The sequence below is a fragment of the Alosa sapidissima genome, chromosome 17 (genome assembly GCF_018492685.1).
Source record: "Alosa sapidissima isolate fAloSap1 chromosome 17, fAloSap1.pri, whole genome shotgun sequence".
Lineage (NCBI taxonomy): Eukaryota > Metazoa > Chordata > Actinopteri > Clupeiformes > Clupeidae > Alosa > Alosa sapidissima.
The window spans coordinates 27,393,058-27,420,902 of NC_055973.1; the positions used below are offsets into that span (position 1 = coordinate 27,393,058).

General features: G+C 44.6%; 1 protein-coding gene across 4 annotated transcripts; it reads right to left on the reverse strand.

The window, feature by feature from the left end:
• Positions 1 to 361: 361 nt before the first annotated feature.
• snx7 (sorting nexin 7) lies at positions 362 to 27,057 on the reverse strand. 4 transcript variants are annotated; one of them, XM_042067616.1, is made up of 10 exons: positions 26,816 to 27,053; positions 24,038 to 24,235; positions 23,193 to 23,303; positions 22,136 to 22,300; positions 18,564 to 18,762; positions 17,649 to 17,848; positions 17,027 to 17,113; positions 15,596 to 15,697; positions 10,793 to 10,945; positions 362 to 1,169 (listed from the first exon to the last, which is right to left on the reverse strand). In XM_042067616.1, the coding sequence occupies exons 1-10, from the start codon at positions 26,936 to 26,938 to the stop codon at positions 1,086 to 1,088; spliced, it is 1,422 nt and encodes a 473-aa protein (XP_041923550.1). In that variant the 5' UTR covers positions 26,939 to 27,053; the 3' UTR covers positions 362 to 1,085. The 4 variants fall into 4 exon arrangements, with proteins under 4 accessions (XP_041923550.1, XP_041923552.1, XP_041923551.1 ...); XM_042067618.1 differs by lacking the exon at positions 26,816 to 27,053 and adding an exon at positions 26,310 to 26,458; XM_042067619.1 differs by lacking the exon at positions 362 to 1,169 and adding an exon at positions 11,195 to 11,269 and having other exon boundaries at positions 10,805 to 10,945; positions 15,567 to 15,697; positions 26,816 to 27,057.
• Positions 27,058 to 27,845: the final 788 nt, after the last annotated feature.

Below are 27,845 nucleotides of genomic sequence, written 5' to 3' on the forward strand. Positions count from 1 at the left end.
TTTATTTTCATGGTATCCATAATATCGTTTGGCAAAGCCTTCAGGATTGTCACCTTATCATGCTACAATAATTCCTATTAGGAGGGGAACATTCTGGTTATGTACAATCAGGAGGAACATAGGATGGGGGTGGGGGGGGGGGACTGAAATGTCACTGTGAATGCAAATGTCATACTGTAGTTCATGTGACATGTGCACATCATAGTTTACTGAACTTTGGTGAAGTGGAAAAACATCTAGAAAGGAATTCTGTGAACTCCCAAGCGTCCGTTTTGACCTAGAGCAACACTAAGCAGACAGGACACATCCTCTTCTCTGTCTGCCAACGGAGAGGAAAACAAAAACAACCTTCACACCATTCTTCTTGAAAATCTTCTATTTGCAGTAAACCACAGAAAGGGCATTTTCAATACATGCTAAATAATAGTTAAGTTCAACAAAAAAATCTCAGTAACCTTATCAAATATCTTTACATTTAGTTACCCTTTATTATATGATCATTAAAAATCCTACAGTTTCTTATCATCAAGTGAGCGGTGAAGGAGAGGAAAAAAAGAGTGTATAAAACATTTGGCATGACCGTGTGTTGTGAGTCTGGTATCAAAATCCACACACACAAACACTCGCTCGCACACACACACAAACACACACGCACACACACACGGCAGAGTAAAAAGGCGGCGAACAAGAGTCCCGTCCCTCCTGTGTTGCTCAGATGAAGGTTGTCATGGATTCATCACAGATCTAGTCTTTTTTTTTTTTCTTCTTTTCCCCCCCCTCCTCATCGTTCTCCCCAAGGCTAACGCCGGGAGAGCTACGTGCTCGATCCCCCCCCCGGAGGCGCACAGCGGGGGGCGCTCTCTTTCCACGGGTTTGTTATTGTCTGTGACGAGCTGGTGGGCCATTAAAAAAACAGGAGAGAGGAGAGGAAAAACAGGGTAGTGTGATGGCAGTGGGAAGGAGGGGAGATTGCCGTGGGGTTGAAACTGGTGGTTGTTGGTGGGGTGGGGTGGGGTAGGGGTAGGGGAGGGTGGGGCATTTTCTTTGGTGGTCCACAGAAATGGCAGAGGGGCGTCAGGAGGTGGTTAAGAGTCGCCGCCGGCCTGCTGGTCCACTCCGCCGACATCAGCCCGCATGGACACGAGGAAGGACTCCCACACGGAGAGACACTGCCAGAGGGGATATAAGATAAGATACACACATATACAGACACACACACACACACACACACACACACACAGAATGAGGACATGGTGAGTCAGATATACAAATATGTGTCATCTCTGAAACACAAGTGAGCACTCTCAGGTCTACCTCTGACTCCTGAATCCAATCGACTGCCCCTACAGAGAGAAGGACAGGTACAGACACAGGGACTCTATGACAAGTCAATCTCAATCACCTACACTGCTGTTCAAACGTTTGGGGACACGTAGAAATATCCATTCCACGCCATTATAGACAGAAAACCAGCTGAGATCAGATTGCATTGTTCTTTTAATCAGGGCTGCAGTTTTCAGATTGCCGGTACATTATGTGTGTACATAATTGCCAAAGGGTTCTCCAATTTTTTTCTCAGTTAGCCTTTTAAAATGATATCAGATTAGTAAACAGAATGTGCTTTTGGAACATTGGATGAATGGTTGCCACTATATCTCACCCATTCAGATTAGTAAACAGAATGTGCCTTTGGAACATTGGATGAATGGTTGCCACTATATCTCACACATTCAGAGGTCATGCAAAGACATTCAATCACACACATACAAACCACAAGCATACAGTATATTTACTGTCCAAACCATGGACACATAGGGTGTTTCATTAGACACTAGAAAAAACACACAGAGAGACAAACACATGCGCATGCACGCACACACGCACGCGCACACACACACACACACACACACACTTCTCATAAACACATCAGTCTCAAAACACATGCCCTGAGATAAAAGCCAGGGCTTTGGCTGCAGAGTAATGGCCATCCGTTTAAAGCCAGACACTCTGTGCCGGGGCTCCTTCCAATTTAGCGGCCCATCTCCTCTCCCAGTCTGTGGCTAGCCAGTGCCCACTCCCTCCCTCCCTCCGCCCCGCGATCACCACCCCCCGGCCTCCGCTCAGGAGCCGCGTCATCCGCCAGACGCTGGGATTTATCTTCTGACAGAGGGCCTCTCGTTCTCTCACTCTCTCGGTCTCAGCCATTCATAGTTGCCTGCAATCGCTCTCTCTATTTAGGAGCGTCTGTTTGCCATCCTCTCCATCTCTCCCGCTCTGTTGTAAATCCATCCGTTTGTTCATTCCTCTGCCTCTGTCTGTCTTCCAACCTCTCCACTCGCTCTCCCTCTGGTGTGGGTAGAGGACTCCGTCTCTCACTTGGTTACTCTCTCTCTCCCTCCCTCCCTCTCTCTCCCTTTTGTAGATGAGGGTCTCTCTCTGTCTCACTTGTCTCGCTCACTCATCTCTCTCCCATTGTGGATGAAGGTCTCTCTCGTCACTCTCCTTTTCTCTGTCTCTTGTGGATGAAGGTCTCTCTCGTCTCTCTCTCTCCCTTTCTCTTGTGGATTAAGGTCTCTCTCTCTCTCTCTCTCTCTCATGTACAGTCCCCCTCCCTCCCTCCCTCCCTCTCTGTGCTGCTGGTGAGGGTCACTCTGGTGACCAGCTGAGCCGGGCTGTCATGGTGTGTTTCGTCACTCCTGTTTCGTCGCCATGGGACGCGGGACAGGCTCTGACCTATATCCTTAAAGAGCGGTTCAGACTTGGTGGAGGCCATGGTGACAGCAGGCCATGATGAGCCACTGCAGGGCCATCCAGGGTTAAACTGGACAATGCAGCCCACAACTAATTCCCTGGCTGTACGCCAGACGGACTTCAAAACGCTCTAAAAGCACAGTTATGGATGTGGACTGCTTGTTATGGTGAACTATGATGTGTGTGTGTGTGTGTATGTGTGAGGGGATGTGTACATGTCTGACTGTCTATGTGTGTGTGCGTGTGTATCAGGGTTTCCGTTGTCCGGTAATTACCGGACATTGGCCGGAAAAAAAATGAAATGTCCGACAAAATGAAATCTCTCCGGTCAAATTGTCCGATTGAAATTGGCTAATAATCCCGTCCCCTGACGCAATCTGAATTTGAGAATAAGCCTTAGCCTAATATGTAAGCCTATATTAAACGTCCTCTGGCTATGTTTTTAAATGAACAGGCTCTACCGTTTGAAAAGTAAGCTATTAAACAACACGCATGCATTTCAAATAGGAAACGCACGCTTAAAACATCCATGTTAAACAACAAACAAATGAGTGACATGGCCAGGCCCAGGCAGACTAGCCTTAAAAGTTTTTTCAGAGGCCAGACGCGATGGATGATGATAAATTGGTAACGTCTGAAGCCTCAGATGTCTGGTCAACTCCACCACCACCAGATAAAAAGCAGAAGTGTCGGGCGTATCTGTCGGAATCATCTGTCGGACATTGGGAGTTGCGGGGGGTGCGGCTGCTCCAAGACACTGTCATTCTCCGTGTACACTGGACATGCAAAGTGTTCTTTGCCCAAAGCATACAGTAGGCCTATGCGTTCTCTGTCTATGATCTGCAGGGTTAGGGCCTCCTCGACGAGGAGATTGCTGGTCCGCGGATAATTTCTGGCACAATTAAACGGTATCATGTAGGCATGTTTAAGTTAGGCTAATGAACATGTTGCATTCTATACAACCTGATTATGTCATTCTTTAAGCTACATAGCCTGTCTCCAGTTTTCCTCAATTTGACTAATTAAGAAGCGATAACAGGATATTTGACCGGCATATCATCAAAATGTCCGGAAAACGAAACCTCTGACCGGCACCATTTTTGTCTAGCGGAAACTCTGGTGTCTATCTGTCTGTGAATTTCAGTGCGTGTGGAGAAGTGTGTGTATGTGTATGAGGGTGCCAACGTACGTGTGTGTGTGTGAGTGTGTATGAGTGTGTGTGTGTGTGTGTGTGTGTGTGTGTGTGTGAAGGGGGCTGCCAATCAGGAAGATGGTGGGCATTATAAAGCCATTAGTTGACTCCGGTTCATCAATCCACGAGGACGAGCAGGGGTGAGGACGCTGACAGACGCTCGCCTCTTCGCCTCTTTGTGAAATTAAAACACCAAGACGTGACACACCCGCCGCCAAAGACGAACAGCCTGGAATAAAACCAGAAGAAGAGACAAGAGTCCTGGCTGACCTCATCCACCCTCCTGGTACAGCACGTCTAGGCATCTAAATGCACTACAGAGTGGGCCTGACGCATGCTGGTGGGGATGTCTTCATACGTTCTGTGGGTGATTTAGAGATGGTGATTTAGGGGGGTGAGTTATGTGAGTTAGTCATTGGATGGAGAGAGCTTATAGAGCCTGATTAGCAACCAAAGACCTACACCATGGGGTGATGGAGTGTGTGTGAATTTAAGTGAAGCAGTTCGCCCATCCTTATCTTTCAAAGCAGTAGTTTCAAACACATATTCATATCGCGCTCTCCTTTATTTCAGCAAAGCCAAGAAAAGTTCCCCGGCCTGCATACCAAGTCGTATGAGGAGGGAGAGAGAGAGAGAGAGAGAGAGAGAGAGAGAGAGAGAGAGAGAGAGAGAGAGAGAGAGAGAGAGAGAGAGAGAGAGAGAGAGAGAGAGAGAGAGAGAGACAATGAGAGAGGGAGAGAAATCGAGGGCCGAGGGCAGGAGAGGACGAGTTCCTGTCAATCATCTCTAGAAGAAGCTAAAGATGTGAGAGCGAAAGAGTGGCTTTGTGCTTCATGTGAGAGGGGGAGGTTTGTTGGGGAGAGTCGGAGACTTTGGCGCAGGGAGTCTGCGGTGTGATGTGGAAGAGGGGGCCCAGCGGGTGGCACCGTCTCCGCCTGAGAGCTGCTAACTTGGGCTGCCACTGACAGGCGAGAGCTGAGGGGGGTCATGCTCCTACAGAGACATGAAGCTCCTGCTAACAGAATCACTAACACAACGAGGAGACACCACACACTGAAGGCAAGACACCAAACCTGTGTGTGTGTGTGTGTGTGTGTGTGTGTGTGGGGGGGGGGGGGGGGGGGGGGCATAGAGGGAGAGAGCGATAGAGTGTGTTTATCACTTTGCCTCATTAGCAGGCAGCTGGAGAATGAGAAGAACACCGACAGAAGAGGCAAAAGAAAGATGTAAAAGGTAGAGCAGGACGTGCTCCGAATCGACACCAAGAGGAGAGGTGTGAATCACCGTTGGCTCCTACGTCAACACTCACGCTGACTCAGCCAATCTGACCACTACACGTCATCTGCACTTCACGGCCTGCACCACCTACATATTTAATCTCCGACATGAAACTCGTCTAGCTTTCAGTATTGCTAACTTGAGTCTTCCACCATCACCTCAGGACTGCTGATAATGCACTGGGGAGACTGCTGGTGAAATGCTGGCGAGCGAGAGCGAGAGAGAGAGAGAGAGAGAGAGAGAGAGAGAGAGAGAGAGAGAGAGAGAGAGAGAGAGAGAGAGAGAAAGAAAGAAAGAAAGGGAGAGAGAGAGAGCGAAAGAAAGAGAGAAAGAGAGAGCGAGAGAGAGAAAGAAAGAAAGAAAGAAAGAAAGAAAGGGAGAGAAAGAGAGAGAGAGAGAGAGAGAGTGACGTGATGCGCTGAGGGCCGCAACAGAAACAGGGCCGCAGGACTGATGCATTCACTTGGAGGCAATCAGACAAGGCTGCGGCCCATTGGCGTCTGTGTGAAAATGTCAATACCTTCTCCGCGGACAGGGGTGACGGAGGTGAATAGTGTGTGTGTGTGTGTGTGTGTGTGTGTGTGTGTTTGTAAGAGTGTGTGAGAGTGAGTGAGTGTCTTTGTGTGTGTGTGTGTGTAAGAGAGAGATAGAGAATGTGTGTGAGTGTGTGTATGAAAGACTGTGTATTCTTTGAGTAGCAATCAATCAGTTCTGAGAGCGTGTTGATGGGTGAATGACTGTGTGTGTCTGGTGGACACGAAACACGTTTGAGGATTGGTGTACATGTAAGGGAGATTATGGATGGATGGATGTGTGTGTGTGTTTGTGTGTGTGTTCCACTTCAGCAGCAACTACCTGACACATACAGCTGGGGTAATGGAACTGTTAGCACAAGACATGAGTGTGTGTGTGTGAGTGTGTGTCACTCCCTTTCATAAGGATGTGAGTGTGACTGTGTATGTTTGCCATTCTTTGAGACTATGAAGTGTTTGTGTATACACATGTCTGGATCATTGTGTTGTGGGTGAAGTTTTATCTGAGTGTGTGTTCATGTCTGCTTCTGAGTGTGAGTGTATATCTGTTTGTGTGTGTATATCTGTGTGTGTGTGTGTTTGTGTGTGCGTGTGTGTCTCTGTGTGAGTTTATGTCTGTGCTTGTGTTTGCATGAGTCAGAGTGTGTGTCCCACTGAGTCTGACAATGAGTATGTGTGGCTAGAACGCCTCAGCCGTAATTATGAAGCTCATTAAGGCGGAGGTTTGGATAAGGTATGGGTATGGGTATGTGTGTGTGTATGCGTGTGTGTGTCTGTGTGTCCTTGTTAGTCAGCGGAGCGTGCTCCTGTTCCAGCTGCTTGGGCCAGAGTGCAGGTAAACACACCTAATCGGGGGGAGGGACGCTGGACGGGCATCACCAACGCTCTGCCTCATCTTCGTCTTTTCCGTCTCATTTCTTTGCCCTTCCTCCTCCTCCTCCTCCGCATCCCCCTCATCCTCGCCCACTCTTCAAACAAAAACACGGAGTGGGCCAAGGTGAGCCGTTACTTTTACGGCCAAGGTGAGCCGTTACTTTATGCCCACAGCATGGGGACATGAGCGCAAACCACAGATCAGATTGGCTGCAAGTGGAGTTGTTTCAACTTCAGACACTCTGCCAGCGCTCCAATTTCCTTCTTCTCCTAAACGGAAAGATTCCAAGAGTGCCAATTTGCCTAATGTTATGGACACAATAGAACGGTCATTGTCCGGCAATACAACTCCACCACCACTCACAACACCTTCCATTACAGCACAATGGACACTCATTTCAGGATTCCAGAGTGGTCATTTGGCATGCATAGCAGATGCACTAGCAGCACCAATACACACGCTAGTTTGCCCACCGACACATACAGTCATTGACTCCATCTCTTATAATAAATAGATTCTATTACAGAGACAAGGGTTAAGCAGCAGGTTGCAGGGCTGCATGTTGTAGTACTGAAATGGTGTGACCGTGACCTGAAGATTTACAAACGCCATGCAGATCAAAGTGCATGTTTAGTGGAAGGATTCTTGTCTTTCTCCATCTTTGAGCAACATCCCTGTTGCTATGGCGTCTCCATGGCAATTCCTCTCTCAACTTGCCAGCTTGTGCGCCGCTCACATACAGCTGCTGTGTGCGCCATGCAAATGCATAAGAGCGCCGGTTAAAAACAGACCGAGTCTGTCGCCCACGTTCCAGAGCAGGGAGGTTAAGGCTGCGGCTTCTATTTTTCACTTCGTACCTCACAGTGTTTTCCCGTATTTATAGGTGCTCAGTGATTACCTCCAAGACTTGGGGGGGGTGGGGGGTGGGGGCGGGGGAATCGCTCGTGACATCAGTTAAGACTTAACACATCATCGACAGCAACAATGTGCAATCTGCGGCTGACTGCGAAGTGAGCTTTTTTTTTCTTTTTTTTTTAACGGCGAAAGAAGTCAGACTTCAGAAGTCATGTCATTAGTGGGAGAAATATACTGGATGGCCACGGGTACCACACACTCAAATCAGGACATCGAAATAATAACACACTTGAGGTGACAAGGTGATGCGCTAAATGCCAATGTTGCAATGCAAAACGGAAAACTCAAAGGAGATTACGTGAGTGCATGGGCGTAGTGTTGCGATGTGTGCAATGTGGTGTGCTCAGTAGTCAGCACTGTGGGCCTGATAACAAACCTGCCAATGATGCCAGATGTGCTTCAAAACTATATGATAACGAGGAAACACACGCTCTGGTGGGCTGAAAATCTCTTTTTCATGACGAGGAATGTACATATATCTCATGCGTGAAGGCAGGCATGCACACGGACAGTGCGCACATAGCCCACACGTCCAGACACACCCCCATGTGTCAGAGCTAATCACATGCCTGACTGCACGCTGGTTCTGAGGCAGGATGTGACGTCCTTGAGCCTCAGCAATGTGACTTCACACATCATGGTGCCTGTCTTGTACTCTTTTCATCTCCTTCTCTCTTCATCCCTTCCTCTCTCTCTCTTCCTCCATCCCTTCCTCTCACTCTCCCTCTTTTCCTCCATCTCTTTCTCTACCCCCCTTATACCCCCCTGTCACCACTTGAAGTAGTGGCTGAGCTGAGGCCCATCTCGTCACCTCAGACGGTCAGCACTCTCCTGCCCCCTCCCACCCCCCCCCCCCCCCCCCACACACCCACCCCCCGTGAGGACTGGTGTTATTGAGCTCTCCCTGATGGGGATAAATCATTCAAAGCCTCAGACACAAACGCCTCTCCTCTCCTGCCCTCTCCTCTGCTCACTCTCTCCATCTCTCAGCTCTGCCAAGGTAACACACCTTTCAGAGAAATCAGAACTAAAAGCTCGAGCAGCGGTGAACTCCTCAGCTCATTTGCCACACTCATCAGCGGAGGCTAATGGCACTTCTCATTGCCAACTCTTATCAGGTCTTACCATTCACACTCACTCACTCCCTCCCTCTTTCTCTCTCTCTCTCACACACACACACACACACACACACACACACACACACACACACACACGCTCGTACACATACACACATGGTCTTTGGAGTGTTTCAGCCCATTTCCATGAATTGTAGACATATCACTGGAGTTTCTAAATTAGAAATCACAGTGGTGAGTGTCCAATCACTCACACACTTTCCCAGTACCTGCTTTGCAACCCAACAGCGCAGCTTGAGGCTGATACACAACAGCACACTTGCATGAGAAATGGCCTTCCAGCTGATAGCAATCATTTAGACGAGAAACCTACAAAAAATCAAAAATAATAGAAACAAGCAACTGACCCGGAGCCATCTCATTTGCAACATCTGGATTAATTAGTCTGCTTAATTGCTGTCGTTTTATTTTTGCCTTCATGACCCCCCCCCCCCCCCCCACACTCCTCCTCCTCATCCCCAATCTCTCTTGTTCCTGAATGTGTATAACTAATGTGAGTGCCTTGAGCCAAACTCATATCAACAACAAACAAACAAACAAACTCACAAGGCGGCCGGGCCAAATCTCCAGACTGGGGCGGCAGGGGGCTGCAGGCCATGGGGGAGTTTTCCGTGCGGCAGTCATTAGAAAGCACACTGTCATTCCATTTGATGTCAAAACATCCACCCTCAAGGCCAGCCTTTCAAACCCAGCCCCTCCCGGGCCCAGCAGGAACGAAAAGCCGCGAGCGCGAAAGTGAAGTGTTTGTGTGTCTGTTGATTATGGGAATCTATTTCTCCAGTGGTGGTAAGAAAAGGAGAGTGAGGCCTCAGAGGTGAGGCTTCTGAGGGGCCCCTCTGGAGATGCCAACGCCGATAACGATGCGGAGAACCTCCAAGACCTTTGGTGATTATCTCTGTGCCACTGCTGGAGGGCTCCCAGGGGTGAGCGTGTGTGCTTGGTGGGAGATGGCAGGATATAGTAAGGGAAGAACCACGCAATCTAAACCATTCAGCCGAAGGGACAAGACTCCACGAGAGGAAGAGGAGTGGGAAGAAATGAAACAATCTGCTTCCAAATGGCATAAGGAGGTCTTGCTCCATGTGTGCATCTGCAGCACCTTTCATTCCTACTCAGCCAGAGGGGTTTTTTCCAGCTGAAAAGGTTATTCCCTGCTCTGAGCAGCGGCAAAGAGTGAATATGAGGCAGTGCTGCCCTCTGTTGGAAGAAGAACAGACTTGCAAGCACATACGACAGCCACATTCACAGCCACATCCATGTCACTACTTTATATTTTCATTTTCTATGAACTGCAAAGGAACTTTCATGAATTCCTTTTTTCATTTGATACTATATCATTTGGCTTTTTAATGACATACTAAAGTATATCATTTGGCTTTTGCCTTTATGTAGATACAGTTGAGAGTGACAGGGAGGAACTGAGAGAGAGGTTGGGTGGGATCCAGAGATGACCGCAGGTCGGAATCAAAACCGGGTGTCTGTGGGCACTTGCAGCCAAAAGTGGTCTGCCGGTTGTGCCAAAGCTCCCCTCAGACATTCAACCATTTCTTTGGATGCACTTAATGCATTTGCATTTTAAAGAGAGAAAAAAGATAAATGGAAAAATCGGTCTGTCAGCATTTGGTTCAGGTCAAAAGAATTACTGGAGCTCGAAAATGTATCCCCACAAGCCAGACAAACCTTCCTGATATTGAGACCAACAAAATTATAACTTCCAAAAAATGCCACTGATGCAAGTGGGCTGTAATAGCTGCCTAACTGCACAGTGGTTGAGTGTGGCTGTGCTCAACTCAACTGATTTTTTTAAAGTATGGTGTTGTCATGAATATTTTATTGGAAAAGTAAAGATAAAAACCTTACTGATTTATTCTCCTTAGTCGCGGTTTGTTTATGTTTATGGTAGTTATTACGTTCAATTCAATTTAGTCTATTACTAATATTGGTATTTCTTTTACCTAGGCTATAAGACTTCATTTTTTTGTCTGCTAAGAACTATAGCCATAAACATAACACATGAGCTTAGCACATCCACGGATAATCAGAGTGTGATTGATACGAGTCGTGTATCAAAAGTGTGGTGAGGTTGTGGTGGTTTGAGGTGAGTGACCCTCACCTTCTCGTAGTAGTCGACGTTCTTCTGGGCGGTGGAGACGAAGGCGTCCTTCAGGTCGCTCCGCATGCTCCTCTGCCAGCGACTCCAGTCCCCCTTCAGAGCGTTGTTGGCCCACTCCACGCGGTCCTCCAGCTTATCGATCTCCTCCTTCAGCTGGGCACCACATGCACACGCACAAATACAACACACACAGTCCCACTCATCATCAATCAAAACATTTACAGAGCAGGTACACATGCACGCACACATGCACGCACACACACACCAACACACACTGCCTCTTGGTAACACACCCAAATTGCTCACTCAAACACTTCCCTCTTTCTCACACACACACACACACACACTTAAGTATTAGAACATACACCACTAGTCTCACTTATCTGACACACACGTACACACCTACAAATCATGCATGAATGCACACTCAGTCTGGACACACAGTCCAGAGTGCTTGAGTTAGTGATGAGGCCATCACTGAATAGTTGGGAAAGCAGAAACAAGATGTTAGTCCCTTTTCTATCCGCCTTCCCTACCAGAGCATCACATATGTTAGACTCGCAGTGCATCCTACTACATCCCTGACGGGTGCCGTGCTGTTGTAAGGCTTCACTTCTGACTGTGAGGGCTGGGCAGTGGAGTTAATGTAATGCGCCATAATGAACTGATTAATCGGGGGCCATTAATTAAGACAATTTGGTCGTTGGCAAAGCTTGAGGCTGCCTCTAATTAGGGTGCCTCGGCTGTTTTTGATGATTGAGAGAAGCGCGGGCAGACATGACCCACTTGGGTTATGCCTTTAGTTCAAAAGTGCACACACACACAAACACACACACAAAACACACACATCCCCATCCTTTTGATATTTGATGGGAGAAAGGGGAAAGTGCAGAGTAGTAAAGATTTGCTGCCAGGTTGGCTGGGGTGTCATTGTGTCAGGAGTGAGCGGTGTGACATTTATGCCTCTCAGGTGCTCTGCCCTGCCCAACTCATAACAGCAGGCAGTTAGGCTCTGCAGTGTTTTTGACCAGGACACCGCATCAAGGTAATTCCACAAGGCAGACACGCGCGTACACACAATATGTACATGTAGCTGACATATGCAGGTACATTTGTTTTACATACATACATACACTGACATTTATCTAATAAAGCATTTCTCTAAAGACAATTTAGACTTGAACCTTTGTACTTGAATGTACACAGGCTCACACAAACATTTGTCTGCCTCTAGTGACTTGACTGAAGATGATGAGAGAATATACAATGAATTAGGCTAGTGCACTCAGATGGAACAAATTGGAGAAATTGAAACTCAGATGGAAACAACTTGTGTATGTGTGATGGAGACAAAGTTTAACAAAGAAGAACCAGGGATAGAAGAAGTGGTGTGCCTACTACTGCTGTGTGTGTGTGTGTGTGTGTGTGTGTGTGTGTGTGTGTGTGTGTGTGTGTGTTATTAATGTCTGGTTTGACGTGGCTGCCTCAGTAAGCCGTGGCGGAACAAAGGGTCAGAGCTCAATGGGCAGTTGAGGGGAAAGTATCGCCATGGCGATCACTTAACATCTCCCTGTGCCGATGTCCCCAGTGACAGCCAGGACAGTTCATTAGTTACAGTGATTGGTTCTTGTCGTCATTAGTGCACACACACTCTCACTCTCTCTCCCTCACACACACACACAAACAGACACTCATTGCACACCCACACACATCAAGGAAACACATGCACCAATTAGCACCCTAAGGACAAGATTAGACTGACTTCTGAGTCACAGTTGGTATGACTGGATGTCCTTGCCTCATGGAATCAAAGATTTTGTGTATTATTGCTATGAACAAACACTAGGGATTACAAAGATCTCATCAACAGAACTGTTTTTACAGTGAGCACTGGACACAAAAAAAGAAACAGTGAGAGCTGAAGAAGGCAAAATGTCCTGTCCAATACTGCCCTCTACTGGCCAAAGCTGCAAGAGACACGTAACAGTACAACAGATTACTGTTGTACAACTGAGAACACAAATAAACTCCTGAATTTGTTTATATGCAAAACATTAGCACACAGGATAGAGGTACTATTGATTTCTAGTGAGGATGAGACTCCTGTATGTTCCCCTTTAACACATTGTTAATTCACACTAACTGTCAAACTTCCTCCCCAGTTTAAAAGCTCATGCCAGCCACTTTTACTTCCTGATTTCACTCCACAAAAGGGCACTGGGTCAGCGATAGTTGGATTTGGCCTCTTCCCTGCAAAGTCTGTGCAGCTAATATGACGCAGTTGCCCGTCAGTGTCACTGCACACAAATAAGTTGCCACATTAGAAATACAAAAGTGAGCGAGAGGAGAACATCATCCAATCGGAGGTTGAGTTGTTGTGGAGGAAGTGAGAAAGCTGATCTTCAGTGGTCTGATGAGCTCATAACCAAAAGGCTGGAGACAATGGGAAGTGCCAGAGGCCAGATCCGCACAGTTCTAGGAAAAACCCTAAGCACCACTATGACCACGGTGTGGGTTACAAGAGAGGGCTGTGTGCTACAGACGACGTTTAAACTTACGTACATCTTGCATGTCTGCAGCCATTTTGTGCACACTGAGCTCACCACATTTCTTCAAATGTGTGTAAAGGTTCTCTTAGGCACTCCAGGGTGGAAATTCAGCACAGACCTGAGGAGGCTAAAATCAAACTGTGTCTACAAGGACACTTCTTAGGAAAGCCGCCCACCACATACTTGACTACGGCCTTGTATTCAGCGACAGCATTAGGAAAAACAAACCAAATCACACGTGCGGTTTTGTTTTGGACTGCCAATGCATATAGGAGAACAAAAGGGAGAATGGGACGCGTCAACGCCAGCACCTGGCTCCCATCATCACAAACAATGGCACAATTTCCTGCTCATCCACAGACGCAGCAGCAGCCTCACTGACAACAACCACCGCTGGGTTGGCACCTGCAGCCAGTTGCTACCGCTACCACTGCTACCGCCACCATGTTGATTTTTGGCAACATATCAGTCCCATTACTCTTCAACAGAAATAAATAAAACAAAATAAATGAATAAAAGCAAATTGTATTCCTACCATCTGCTGAACAAAACAAAATAACAGATTTCCCTTAGTTGCCTTATTTCTTAGACATATATGATCTATTTCTCATTAAATGATGAGTGAATGGGAAGGAGAGAGGAGAACAGGCATATGAGGAGGAAGTGCTGGTCATACTCCAGTAAGAATAATCTGATCTGGATTAATAAGTAAAATGGGTGAAGATGACAAAGACATACAGAATTTGTTTCAAGTAATGGACAGGAGTCATACTTAACCCATTATACCTTCATATCCTTTTCCCAAGAGAGTCGAGCAGCAATGATTGATGCTGCATCTGGTCAGTTGAGCATCACCATGCATTCCCATACAACCCATATTTCACCTTACTTAGCTACAGAATTAATGTCATCCAATCACACAAGCTGAAGCTGTTAAGAGTGAGTAAGAGCCCGTCAACAGCCTGGTAGGAGTTAGAGTAATCTAGACCAGGGCTGGGTGATCTTCCCTGCAAAAGGACAGGCATGGTTCCAGGTCTCGTAGTCCTGACTGTGTGTTTGACTCAGATGTGTTGAATCACATGGGTGGACTGAACACTGTAACCATGCAGGCCCTCAATATGAAGAAGTCCCCCAGCCCTGATCTAGGTCACCGTCTAGGCCAGTTTCTCAATCCTGTTCCTTGGGAAGCACAAACAGCCATGTTTTCCAACTTCCTCTGCCCCCCCACCTCATATTTAAGTAGTCATGTCTTGGGGAACAACCCTTTACTAGCTCAACCAGGAGCGCCCAGCAGGAATACAATGGTATGGGATGGGTTGAGTGAGGTGTGGTTAAGCAGGGTCAGCTGGAGAACACATTGCGCAGTGGTGCCCTGGAAGGACAGAGAAACCCTGGTCGATAGAGACCACAGCAGCCTGGCCGCGTGCCAGACACACAGGTGCGGTCAGAGGTGGAGACAGAGTGAGGAACCACACGTGGACAGATAAACCTGGCCGATTGGTTAGCAGGATGAGGAACCACAGACGGAAAGATAAATCTGGCCGATTGGTTAGCAGGATGAGGAACCATAGACGGAAAGATAAACCTGGCCAATGGGTTAGCTTCGCTGGCAGAGCTGGTAACATTTTAGTTTTTCTAAACTGTTGAGACACATATTTATTATCCAACACTTGCTGACTTGCTGGTCCCTTACCAATCCCTTATTGGACTTTGCAGGTCTGTAGACACTTCCCCTTCAACCACCAGGTGGAAATTCTATGCTGTGGTAGATTCCACATACTTCACATAACCCTGGGAAAAATCCACTATGTACACATTTCTATAGTAGTATTTGTTAATGTATATGTCTACTATGGAGTGGAATCATATACCATAAAGGTGTGTAGACCTAATAACAGTTAAGTAAATGTGTTACTGTACAGGAATAGCCAAATAACATTAAAAGTTAATCACTTAAAAAAAAACAACTAAAAAGCAGATTAATTCTAATTAAAAAATAAAATAAAATAGAAAGTCTTGTTGATTATGACAAACTGGAGCATCATCTTCCATCCTCTCTCTTACTCGTACTCATTTAAACGTAATGGTCTAACCGTGGACAGACCAGGTCATAATGCAACATTATACACTTTACTGCAGCATGTAAAATGTTACCAGCTCAGACTAGCACTGGAAAAACAAAAACTGCACAGGTGAGAGAGCAGTCGGCAGGACAGAGCAGAGACCTCATGCAGAGGGAGGGACGCTTCGATACCTCGCCGATCTCCCCGGTCAGCCTCTGCTGCCGCTGCTGTCGGGCCTCCTCTGGGTTTTTGCTGAGCAGGCTCTGCCACACAACGCCGCGCTCTCTGGGGTCCTTCAATGGCGCAGGTGCAGGGTATCTCAGTTAGGGTCAGTTGGGTTCAGTTGTCCAGGTCATTTACATACTAATACTAATGTCAGTGTCAAATCGTTCAGATGAATCACCTCAGTTTGAGTTTCTTCTCAATTCATGTTTGATTTAACTGAATTTAGTATCAGCTTCAGTTAAGTTACACGTTAATAATATTCATCGTATAAGGTTTGCAGTAATTTCTGTCACTATTTATATCTGTGGGGTCATTTCTGTTCCTATTCATTTCTGTAGGTCACAAGATCATTTTATCTCAAAAGAGAGCAGAGAAAGCACTACTAGGCCTCCAAGCAACTTGTGTTTTTCCAACAGCACTTGTGTTTCTGTGTGTGCTGTTGGCTAATGTGTGTGTTTTAATGATACAATTACAGGAACAATACGCAGCCCTGTAAGAGCCTCTGTTTTCTCCTGCCTGAAAAGAGCCCATTCAGGCCTTATAACAGTAGGGCCTATGGTGAAATACTGGCTCTGTTCTAACTCCACTAACAGTATTATCCATTTAAATGCTGATAATACAGCATGCTGCAGCACAAAAAGGAATAGTCAAGAGATTTGGGTTGAAGGAGTCTGTGATCCCGCCTTGACAGTGCAGTGCAAATAGTCTGTTTAAACATCAGGCTCTATCAATATCTTAGGCTGGAGCGTGCATTGATCAAGACACCCACAGAGACTAGCTGCAAACGCAACAGTTTGACATTTCATGCTGCACTAACAAGCCTCGGGTCCTTGGAAGAACTGCGCTGGAAAATAGAAAGCCGGTTCCGACGCAGAAACCCACCGGGGGAATCTCTTACCTCCCGTGCAGGTGTTGCACAAGTGCATCGTGGGAAATTAAAAAGGAACATCTCCTTGCGCTCTCTAAAAAAAAAAAAGCAGAGTTCAATAAAGCAATTTGGCTGCTAAGTACGCTCGAGGTTCGATGATCTTTGGTGGCTACCATGACCCAATTAAAAAACTGAGAAGAAAAGGTCAGTGCTAAGCTGGAGAAACCAGGGAGACATTTTCATGACACCAACATCTCTGCGTGGGTACCACTCAATAACACTTGTGAGTGTACAACGGTATAAGAGGGCATGCGATGCCATTCCCTGGCTCTCGCCGAGGCATTTCAGAGTAATCTCTGGTGTGGGCTGATACATGCAATATTACTGGAGCTCTCACGCGGTTCGAAATGGAAATGAGAGAGCAGATGTGGGTGCGGCGACGCGAGGCTTTTCTGCTTATGATCTTTCAGAAAATTGCACATCGCCTGTTAAGACTCCACCTCGAAGCGAGGGTGAGTAGAGCGCTTACCGCGTCTCGGTCAGCCCTCTTGGCGGCTAGCGCCTCGTTCTTGGCTTCCAGCTCAGCCTGCATGTTGTCTCGTCTTCTGAGCACGGCCTAGAAGAAGAAAAAAGTAAAAGCTGATCGATTCATGAAGTGCACACCGCAAAGCCCGTCTCCATAAAGAGGCAATAAAAATAATATCCGGCATATTGATCTTAGCCGGGACTCTTTGGAATTGGCCGCTAGACAAATGGAGGCTGTCTTGTTTGTCAAACACACATTACCAGTGATTTTCAGATAAGGAATGCCTTGGAGCTCTAATGCTCTTGCTCAAAACTTTATGGGTTTTTTCCCCATGACATGACATGCTAGGACCATGCCTCCCTCTCAAAGCTGAAGTACCTGAGAACTTCTTTATTGTTATTTATTCATTGAGAGAGAAACTCACTGAATAGAGTAATGGAAAAGTGAATATGTTAATATAATGTTAATATATAATACATACATGTTAATATAAGAAATATGTTATAGCCTATACAAAACTACATGTTTAAATATAATACACAAGTAAACACTAATTTACAGCCATCCCTCACACAAAACCAAAATATTTTGTGATTAAGAGGGCTATGGAAGGAAAGGTATGTACCTTTAAGGTGTCGGTACTCAGCACATACTCGTGCAGGGTAGGGGCCAGGCAGTCCGAGAGCTGGCGCACCTGTCCCTCCGTCTCCTGGAAACACCTGTCCAGACAGTTGGCCACGCCCTTCAGGGGCTCAGCCAGCTCCTCTTCCGAGCCCGACCAGAGTGTGTAGGTGGGGGCGTACTCCTTCATCTCCTCCAGGTACTCTGCAGCAGACAGAGAAAAACATATAATTACCCAGACTGGAAGAGACCAAACAGCACAATGTACCGTTAAGACCATAGAATTATAAACCCAGACTGGAAGAGACCAAACAGCACAATGTATTATTAAGCACAAGGTAATATTTAGACAGGGTTGGGTTCAGGACAAGAATTCAACAAATACACCATGATCACATGGAACCATTCAACCAATCAAGATGGACGATGGATTGAGGACAAAAAGGCAACATCATCAATCATACTTCATGTAGGTACAAACTGTTTTTAGACAAAAATATACTGGCACATTTTTTATTAACTCAGCATTATTCAAAGCAGAGAGCATTATGCCCATGAATAAGCATCACTTTGTTATGAGGAATGGTTACCCAGACAATACATTATGACATAGTAGGGGACAAGGATCATTTAATTCAGAAAAAAGGCTATTGCACAAAAATGCCCAATTTGTTGCCAAACTGTTTTCATGCAAGGTTGAGCAAAATATAACCACCTTGACCCTGAAAGAAAATGGACTGTTTCCAAACCTTACACCCTCAGTCATTTTTATATATTACAAAGACATATTTCCAAATACATGTAGAACTAGCATGTGTATTGCTATAAGTCTACATTGAATGTTTTCAATTTATGTACATTCTAGTTCGATAAGAGTGGTTACAAACCAAAGTGTTGACTAAACCAATGTGTGGCTCACCCCTTTCCTCTTTGACTATCCTCTGAGTGATTCGGTCCAGCGAGGTCATCTTCTGGCTGAAGGACTCCACATAGTCCTGGATGGAGTTGAACTCTTCCGGCCGGTTTTTCACTCCGCGCACTGACGCTGCCACCGCTCTGACCGTCTCCCCCATCCGACTGAGGAAGCCCGGGCCCTGCTTCTTGTGAGAGGCCAGTTCCTGCAAGAGATAGAGGTCAGCATGAACTTTATCTCGGTACAGTAATTCCCTGTGTATTAGCCGCATTGTGTATAAAACCGCAGGACAGTGTTTTGTGCAAATTAAAAAAACAAACATGTATTAACCACACAGCCGTGGCTTACTGGTTAGCGCTTCAGACTTGTAACCGGAGGGTTGCCAGTTCGAACCCCAACCAGTAGGAATGGCTGAAGTGCCCCTGAGCAAGGCACCTAACCCCTCACTGCTCCCCGAGTGCCGCTGTTGATGCAGGCAGCTCACTGCGCCGGGATTAGTGTGTGCTTCACCTTACCTCACTGTGTGTTCACTGAGTGATGAGTGTGTTTCACATGGATTGGGATAAATGCAGAGACCAAATTTCTCTCACAGGATCAAAAGAGTATATACTATACATTGTGTATAAACCACAGGACAGTGTTTTGTGCAAATTAAAAAAAACCCAACAAAATCCATGTATTAACCACACCCATGTATTAACCGCAGTGAGCAAAAGCCCAAAGCATCAGAATTAGATAGTGCTTTAACCATAAAAAAGAATGAAGAAAAGAAATAATGCATATTTTCTAATTAATAACCAAATCTTCTTTATGGTTAAATCACTATCTAATCATGATGCATTGGGCTTTTGGGCACTACGGTTAGCCCACCCCTGTAAATTAACCTCAAAGCTGAAGAAATTTTGCAAAATCAATGTATAAACCTTGGTTAATAGTCAGGAAATGAATGCACACATTTAAGTATATGGACCGTGTTTGTCAAATGCAATGGAACTGGTCCTTCAAAAGACGATGGGGGTCTTAAGCCCAATTCACACCAAAGACTCGCGACAAGATGAGCTGCAACATTCTATAAACCAGCAACTTGCTGCAACCTTCTAAAACCTTGCAACTGCGACTAGACATGATTAATGCTTTGCGACGGCTTGCAACAGCTGGCAACGACGTGCAACATTTAATTCACACCTCTGCAACTCCTTTCTGCAATGGTTTCGTCTTGTCGTGAATCTTTGGTGTGAATTGGGCTTTATACTGGGATTTGTGTGGAATCTCAAATCTGCATGCATTCATAAATCACTCCAGCACTCTTGTGTTTCTGTCCTTTTGCATGTGCTCCTTTGATGTCTTTCACACGGCAGAAGGTCAGGGCAAGGTTCTCAATGTATGCTGTTCACTAGGGCTGTGCAAATAATCTAATTAATCAATCAATGTGATAATGACTTCCAGAAATATAATGATTATTTTGCTACATTCAGTTTTATAACAATGCTCTCCTTTTTTCTTGAGTTGTTGTGTGCATTATCTTTTTACATGTATGTTTTCCTGTTAAAAAATAAAAAAATGTAATGTAAAACATTTAAGTTTTGAAAATGGATGATAGTTTCAAAATCACTAAGTAAACGTTTCATAATCGTGATCTCAATATTGAACAAAATAATCGTGATGATGATTTTTGCCCTACTGTTCATTGTGGTTGAGCCATCTCAGAAGGTCACCTTGAAGTTAACCAACATTTGCCATTCAAAGGGTACACATCATATTTTTTATGTAGACTCAGAGTGTTTGGTGTGGACCAGAGGATTATGTTTTTATTATATCAGGCTGTAATGGAGAGCTTGATCAGATATGGGATGTCAGTATGGTTTGACAACCTCACTGTGCAACTGAAAAACAAGCTCAGCCGTCTGATTCACAGTGATATGAAGGGGATAGGAAGGAAGGAGTACCAGTCCCTGCAGTCTTTATATGACTAGTCTGTAGGCAAGCTCAGAGGATACTGACCAGTCTGTAGGCAAGCTCAGAGGATACTGACCAGTCTGTAGGCAAGCTCAGAGGATACTGACCAGTCTGTAGGCAAGCTCAGAGGATACTGACCAGTCTGTAGGCAAGCTCAGAGGATACTGACTAGTCTGTAGGCAACCTCAGAGGATACTGACTAGTCTATAGGCAAGCTCAGAGGATATTGACTGACCCATTACATATCCTATACACAGAATGGCCTCAGGTAGAAGATACAGAGTCACACACTGTAAACTGAAACTGAAGTCATTTGTGCCTACCTCCATCAAACTTTTAAATGAGGCTGCAGTCATTGTGCAATGGCTCCATGGCGTTTATGTTTATGTTTGGTGGATGTGTGCAATACTAGGGGGGTGGGGGGGTGGGGTCTGTCATGGGTTATTTATGCTGTGTTGTCTGTCTTGTGAGTATTGTGGGCATTGTATGCAGCGCATGAGTCCAAGAAATAAAGTATATATCAATCAATCAATCAATCAATCAATAGGCATTCTTATTTGATTTCATAATGCAGAAAAGACAACGAGGATCTGCTCAGCAGCAGAAACTACTTTGAATTGCCTGCTACCTTACTGTATTTGAATTTCTTATCCAAATCATCTTGCAAAACAATGCCCTTGTGCACACATTTCTGCATGATAAGCTCATAGGAAAATCCACCCCCGTGCTTGACACTGGGAAGACCATATATAATAGACAGACACAGCTACTGATTGAGCATGGCAAGATTATTGATTTTGGGAGAAAGCACACATACTGAAAAAGTTCACAGCTTCTGAGCACACATGCCTAGAATTTGTGGAATGTTTGCTAGGAAAATAGACTCTATTCATCCCACGCTACCTGATCACACTGGCTACCACAGCAGAGCTATAACTAATAATCTGCGGCACAATGAGCTATCTGTTTATAATGATCTGATGTTTAATGTGTCCTCGTGTTCCATAAGCGACTGCAGGCTATGGTTCATATGAAGGCGAGGCATCAACATAAGCCTCATCCGTGTCTCTTCGGGCCTCATTAACCTTGATGAATGTGCATGTGCTGCCATCTCCTCCTAACAATCGCCTGTTACTTTGACTACACTGAGAGCAGAGGTGAAAAGAAGGGAGAGTACAGCGGTGTTAATCTTACAGGGTCGGATGTGTGTGTGCGCGTGTGGGGGGTGGGGGGGTAGGGAGAGCTCAGCAGGGGGGCACAGCGAAAGTGTCTGCGGAGTTTGTTAGAGCGCTAATCCTCTTACAGGCTGTAATTGAGACCATGTTTGAGTAACCACAATGCAAAGCAAGGTGACTTGCATGCATGTAATCAGGCGGTCCGAACCTTGAACGATAATCAGATTTGTGTGTATGTGTGTGTGTGTGGGTCTGATGACTGTGTGTGTGTCTATGTGTCTGATGTCGATGGGTAAGTACATATGAGACAACAGAGGGCACATTATTAGTTGGCAGTCTGTCTGGCACCAGTGGCCAAGGTCAAACTCAAAACTCATAGAGGGGAGTGAGTGTGAGTGAGTGTGTGTGAGTGTGTGTGTGTGTGTGTGTGTGTAGAGTGGGACTTACCCAGGCCTGAGCACTAAGGAAGACCTTTAAGTCTTCGTTGCAGGAGAGGATAGGGTGCTCGGCGATGCGGTTGAGGAAGCGGTGGAGGGCCCTCCGGCGGGTCTCGATGAAGTCGTCATTGAACCTCTCCACCATCCCCTTCATGACAAACTTCTCTGGTAAGGGCTGGGGTGGGGGGGGGGGGGGTCAGAGATCTTTCAGATGAGTCACATGACCACAAATGGAGATTAAGAGATGAAATGATCTATTAGAAGTCTCATCTAATACATGCACAGCAGGCTTGTGCAAAATTCCAGAATTGAATTGAAACTGGCTCTTAAATTCCAATTCAATTCTTGAATTTCACTTGCATTTCAATTGAGGTAGCAAACAGGAAGCAGAATTGCCATTCGAATTGTGCACAACCCTGATGCACAGACAAAGATGAAGAATCACACGTTCATACTTGTCTTGAAAGGATATGCTAGATTACTACTGAATTGTGCAATATTATTTTTGCCATAATGAGATCCTTTCAAGAACCTTTAGGAGGATAGAAACAGATTTATTCCTAAGTGGATTGTGTAAGTTCTTTAAGAAAAACTTGCTACTCTTGCAGTTATTACTGAATGCTTGAAATTGAGGATTAGTTTAGATCTTATGGTTGTACCCTGTCTATTTCATCACTCTGAGGACATTTTGAGTTTTCATATACAAACTCATTTTCATAACCATTTTGTTTCTGACACGCTTTTAAAATATTCCAAATTTAGTAATGTCAAAATCGTTAAAAACAAAATGCATTCTTTGAAACTTAAAGAGTAAAATAAACTATTTGATCTATGAACTCACTGGTATGAAAGATCATCAAACCTGGATAGTTCTGTGTGACACTAGGAAGTATTTCCAAACTAATGGTCTATGGCCATGACCTGAATATAGCACATTGTTATAGAAAAAACATGCAATTTTAAGCCCCAATGCTGACAGAGAGGCAAAAAGACTAAAAGTCTTTGACTGTGTTGTTTTGACATGCTGTACTTTCAGACTGGGCTCTCGGTGTGTGAATCCCACTTACATGCACAATCAGCGTGGGGTGGGCCTCCTCTAGACGCCCTCTCAGCCACAGGAAGTCCTGATAGCGCCGGCGTACCTCATACTCAGAGGAGTCAAACTCGCTGCGGGTGGTCTGGTCAGTACAAGTGGGGACAATAAGCACCAGCAGGGTAACTCGTACATCAAACTCATACAACTTACTTCAACCACTTATCAAAGCAGCACTCCACATTTTTTAGATCTGGTGTGCATTTTTCAGCAACACTATTAACAGATAACAGAACAAATCCATGACGCATGACATCTCCCTGTTACTTCCTTGCATCACTATTTCCTTTAATGTGCATCTCTGGCCTATAACACTGCCAGATGCTTAAACTCAGTCCTTGGTTGATTTGCTCAGATCTATTTAAAGTTACACAAGTAGAGGCCTTTGCACATGAAAATATAGTTATTTCAATGTAATGCAGGAGGTAAAAAAACTAATAAGGGTGAAGGACAAAGGGGCCATTTCATGGATCCACCACACAACAAAATCAAATTAGGGCTCCACTGCATGACTCGTGTTTTCATAACGTACTAGTAAGAGAGCACGGTACATGTGCAAATTCAAAGGCTGTGTGCGATTCACCCATTCCTTACTTGTTTCATGGTCCCATGATACTCCGCATTTCTATATACTAAAAAATGAGATATGGTTTTCTATGTGGCATATGTCCATTACATACAAAATGTATTCAAATCTATGATTCACTGTATGGTTCTTCAACATAATAATTCGTCTTTTAACATAATGATCATGAACACCCTGCGTCATGCAAACAGAATCTTTGTGCAACTACCACTGCCTGATGCTTGGGGACCTACCTTGGTGACAACCCTGTAAGTGATGAATGTCTCAATGGTAGTGATATGGCTCTCTGGGTTGTCCACTGTGATGAAGAGGTCTTTGGCACCTGGGTCCTCTTCCTCTTCCTCCTCGTCAAATTTGTACTGGTTAATCATGGAGCCCGGCGACGTCTGTATGGAGGCATTGAAAGACCCTCCGTCTGTGTTTGTTGTATCCTATAGAACACACACACACAATGAGTGCAAACAACCAAACAATCGGGGCAACTGCTCTGAATACGGAAGGTCATCAGCAATCCCAACGTGAAGCTGTCAAACGATAACAGCAGGGGGTTGAAAATGAATTAGACTTATCTGGAATGTTTTCAATGAAAATGGGAGAAAGGAGCGATTGCAAGATGAAGGTCACCGAGGTGTCAGATAAAGTTGCACCTGCATAAAACAAACCAGCACTGGGCTGTCCGTCTCCAGATAAAAGCATCCCTTGTGTACCACGTCACACCTCTGACCCCTGTGACAGGATCTGGTGGAATCAGATTTTTACAGGAGGAAGATGCTATCCCAGAATTGTTACGCGTACAACTTTGAGGATGCACAATTTGCTTTGGTCTATACAGTGTTTCCACTACTTTTGACAACATTTCAAAAACGTTCCCATTACGTTTCAAGTGAAACCTTTTCCATTCCTATTCCAATATTACTGGTAGGTCATCACATTCACAACATCACACAACAAACATTATCCGTTGAAGGATACCATAAGACTGAATTTACAGGCCTGGGATATGGGCCTCCCATGATTGGTCATTCTAGTGCTGCTAATGAGCAATAATTAATGGTCTGTTTGCAGAAATAAATACTAATAGGCCTAAATACTAGTAAAAACCAGAGAAACCAAAACCAGATTCCACATGTAAAGAATGGCGTAAACACCCTGATATGGGAGTGAAATTTAATTTTGAGTGAGTAACAATTTGTTTCATTTTTCAAATTCCATATCCCACATGACTTACAAATGGGTCAAACCTTTGAACAAGCATGGGCATTCTGCCACAAGACATTGGAGAATATCCACCCAGTGATTTCAAAACTTCAGGGATATTTTTTCTATCATGTGGACAAAAACACAAACAGGTTTGGACATTACCTGACTCACCCTGTTTTTTCCCCATGATAGGCCATATAGTCAAACCTGTTTGCATATGGAATGACTGATTCCACTGATGCTCCCTAGCTCTGAGCCAGCTTTTATTGCTGCCACTGCAGGAAAGCTTCCTGTCATAACAAACTAGGACCATGTCAGCAGAAACAAATCTCTTAGAGGACCTTTCACAGAAAAGAAAAGAAGGATCATACTATGAAAAATAGTTAAAAATCGGATATAGCGTGGAAAAAGCCAGGTTGGTGTACTAATAACATTAGTGCCTCAGTAAGAAATTAGGTTAGCTGGCTAAATGAACACCCTGAAACTAACATTTTATGATGAGAACAAAAGACCCTTTTATTTCAAAAACGGCAAATAACTAGGGCTGTCAAAATAACTGATTAATTTTGATTAATTAATTTGAGAAAAAATAACTGATTAAAAAAATTAGTGCATATTAATCGATTCCGTATGACCTTTGACCCAGAGCCGTTCTAGTCTGTAAAAATTAGACTGTAAAATGAAGGAGAGAGAAGAAAACGTGCTGCCTGGATCATTGATTGGAACATTTACTTTTAAAAAACGGTCTGATGGTGTTGATAAAAATAAAGTGTTGAAAATAAAGTCCTTTGCAATGTCTGCAAGTGTTGACATTGAGGAGAGTGTTAATTTATTTTCATTGTGTCCCCTAGGTTATATCTGTGGCCTGAAATGCCTTGTATGTGAAAAAAAAAAACTTCTTCCCGAAGCACTTTTGAATTTATTTCCTTAACATATTAGGTCATATCATAGATTATTATGGCCATTATTTGAACAGTGAAAATAATAAAAGAGTTTTTGAACTTTAATGTCACTAATGCTGATTATTCAATGATTCATTTGAATTTAAATATTTAAAATACTTTCACAGCAACATTAATTTAGATTAATTAATTACAGAGTATGTAATCAATTAGATTAACTTTTTTAATCGATTGACAGCCCTACAAATAACTTAAAATAGTGAGCTAACAGCGGCCCAATCTGTGTCAATCCGTGCAGTGATACTTCGAGGGCAGGGCAGGGGATCAGAGAGGTTTGTTAGCTGGATCCTGCAAATGAGCAAGTTGTTAGATAGTGACGATAACAGAACAAGTGTTTACTCACCATTTAGCAGATCTGCGCTAATGTAGCCTAATGTAATTGTGTAGCCTATGTGAGATTGTTATTACCGATTCTCCGTTGTGTGACACTGCCAGTGTCCGAGAGGAACATAACATCACCTGATAGCTGACCTTTGATTTTTAACATTAGTTAGGAAGTACTTCTGACGTAGAGAGAGAGCGGCTGCAACCACCACTACAGGTAAAACAATGTTGCAATGGAGTAGACACAGGGCAACAATGCAAAAGAACCCTCCTGGCAGATGATGCGCTAGTTTGATAAATGTACATGGGTTAAAATAGTAATTTAGGAAATCAGTATAATTTTTCATTTAACATGCCGAACGCTATTGTGTTTCTCGGAACAGTGACAAGTTAAAACTGCCCATCCACTGAAAAACAGGCGCTGCCCCTATCCACGTAGCAGTTTTATGCTAGTCACTGTTGCCACTCTTCCTACTTCACTTTTACTCGTTTCATTCAAAAACCTGGCATACTTTGGGTATTTACCTTGCTGAATACTTCCAAATCATCGTCTTCATCTAATTCTAACATTTGTCCTGAAAGATCTGCCGGAATTGTTTGAGCTGGGGTAGTCGGAGAGACAGCTGAATCGGCGACATTCCCACTCATGACTCTCTTTATGTTTTTTTCAACCACAGCCAGCCCATGAACTTCACCAGCGAATTGCGAAAAACTCCTCAACTTTTCAGAAAGGTTGGAGTGAATGAACGTTACTGCGCATTAACGGAAGTGTGGCGAGGAAAGAGGAGCAGGGGCGGGGAGCGACATGACTGATGAGATCAGAGGCTGGACTGAAAAGGAAAAAATGTGAGAAATGCAAATAGGCCTTTATCGCAGGGACAATGCTTTAGCTGCCTGGAGGTGTAGCCTACAACATTGATTTGGGTCTTGTTATTATTTTATTTTACATAAATAGCCTACCAACTGACTCAAATGGTAGGCTATTTTCAGATGTTCATTATCAATAAGCGTAGCCTACTAGAGGCCTAAAAGGTTAGACAAAAAATGCTAGACGTCATGTAATGATGTTCGAGAAATAATAATAATAATAATAATGTATAATTATCCATAAATTCTAAAAAATAATGGATGACATGTTGTCCACAGAGGGTGCTGCGATGGCCGCCCTACTCCGTGAGCAGTAGAACGGTCAGCATGTCAAGACTGTTGGCCATGAGTACAATGGCCACTGTTTTTAGAGCAAAGGCCATCCTTCACAACAGATAATTACTATTTTCAGAAAAAAGTTGGCATCATGTTGGCAACATGTTCAACATTTTTTGACAGACAAACCAGGGCCAAGGCCATTATGTAGTCTAGGCTATATTTTTCCAAAGTGTTTGTGATTGTTATATTTTTACTTTCCCTTGCATTTAAATTATGATAAATCACGTAGACTCAGCATTGTACCTGTTGGGGGTATAGCCTAGTGCAGGCTGCATAGTTAACCAAAAGATGTCACTGTTGTACAACCTACAGATTCACCTCAGATAGTGTGAAGAACACCGCAATGCAT

Excerpts from the sequence above, each read along its gene's own strand:
- snx7 (XM_042067616.1), bottom strand. The coding sequence starts at position 26,938 with ATGAGTGGGAATGTCGCCGATTCAGCTGTCTCTCCGACTACCCCAGCT. Across the intron at positions 17,849-18,563 it reads GATAGTCAAAGAGGAAAGGG|AGTACCTGGAGGAGATGAAG; the intron begins GTGAGCCACACA and ends TGTCTGCTGCAG. Across the intron at positions 17,114-17,648 it reads TGAGTACCGACACCTTAAAG|GCCGTGCTCAGAAGACGAGA; the intron begins GTACATACCTTT and ends TTCTTCTTCTAG.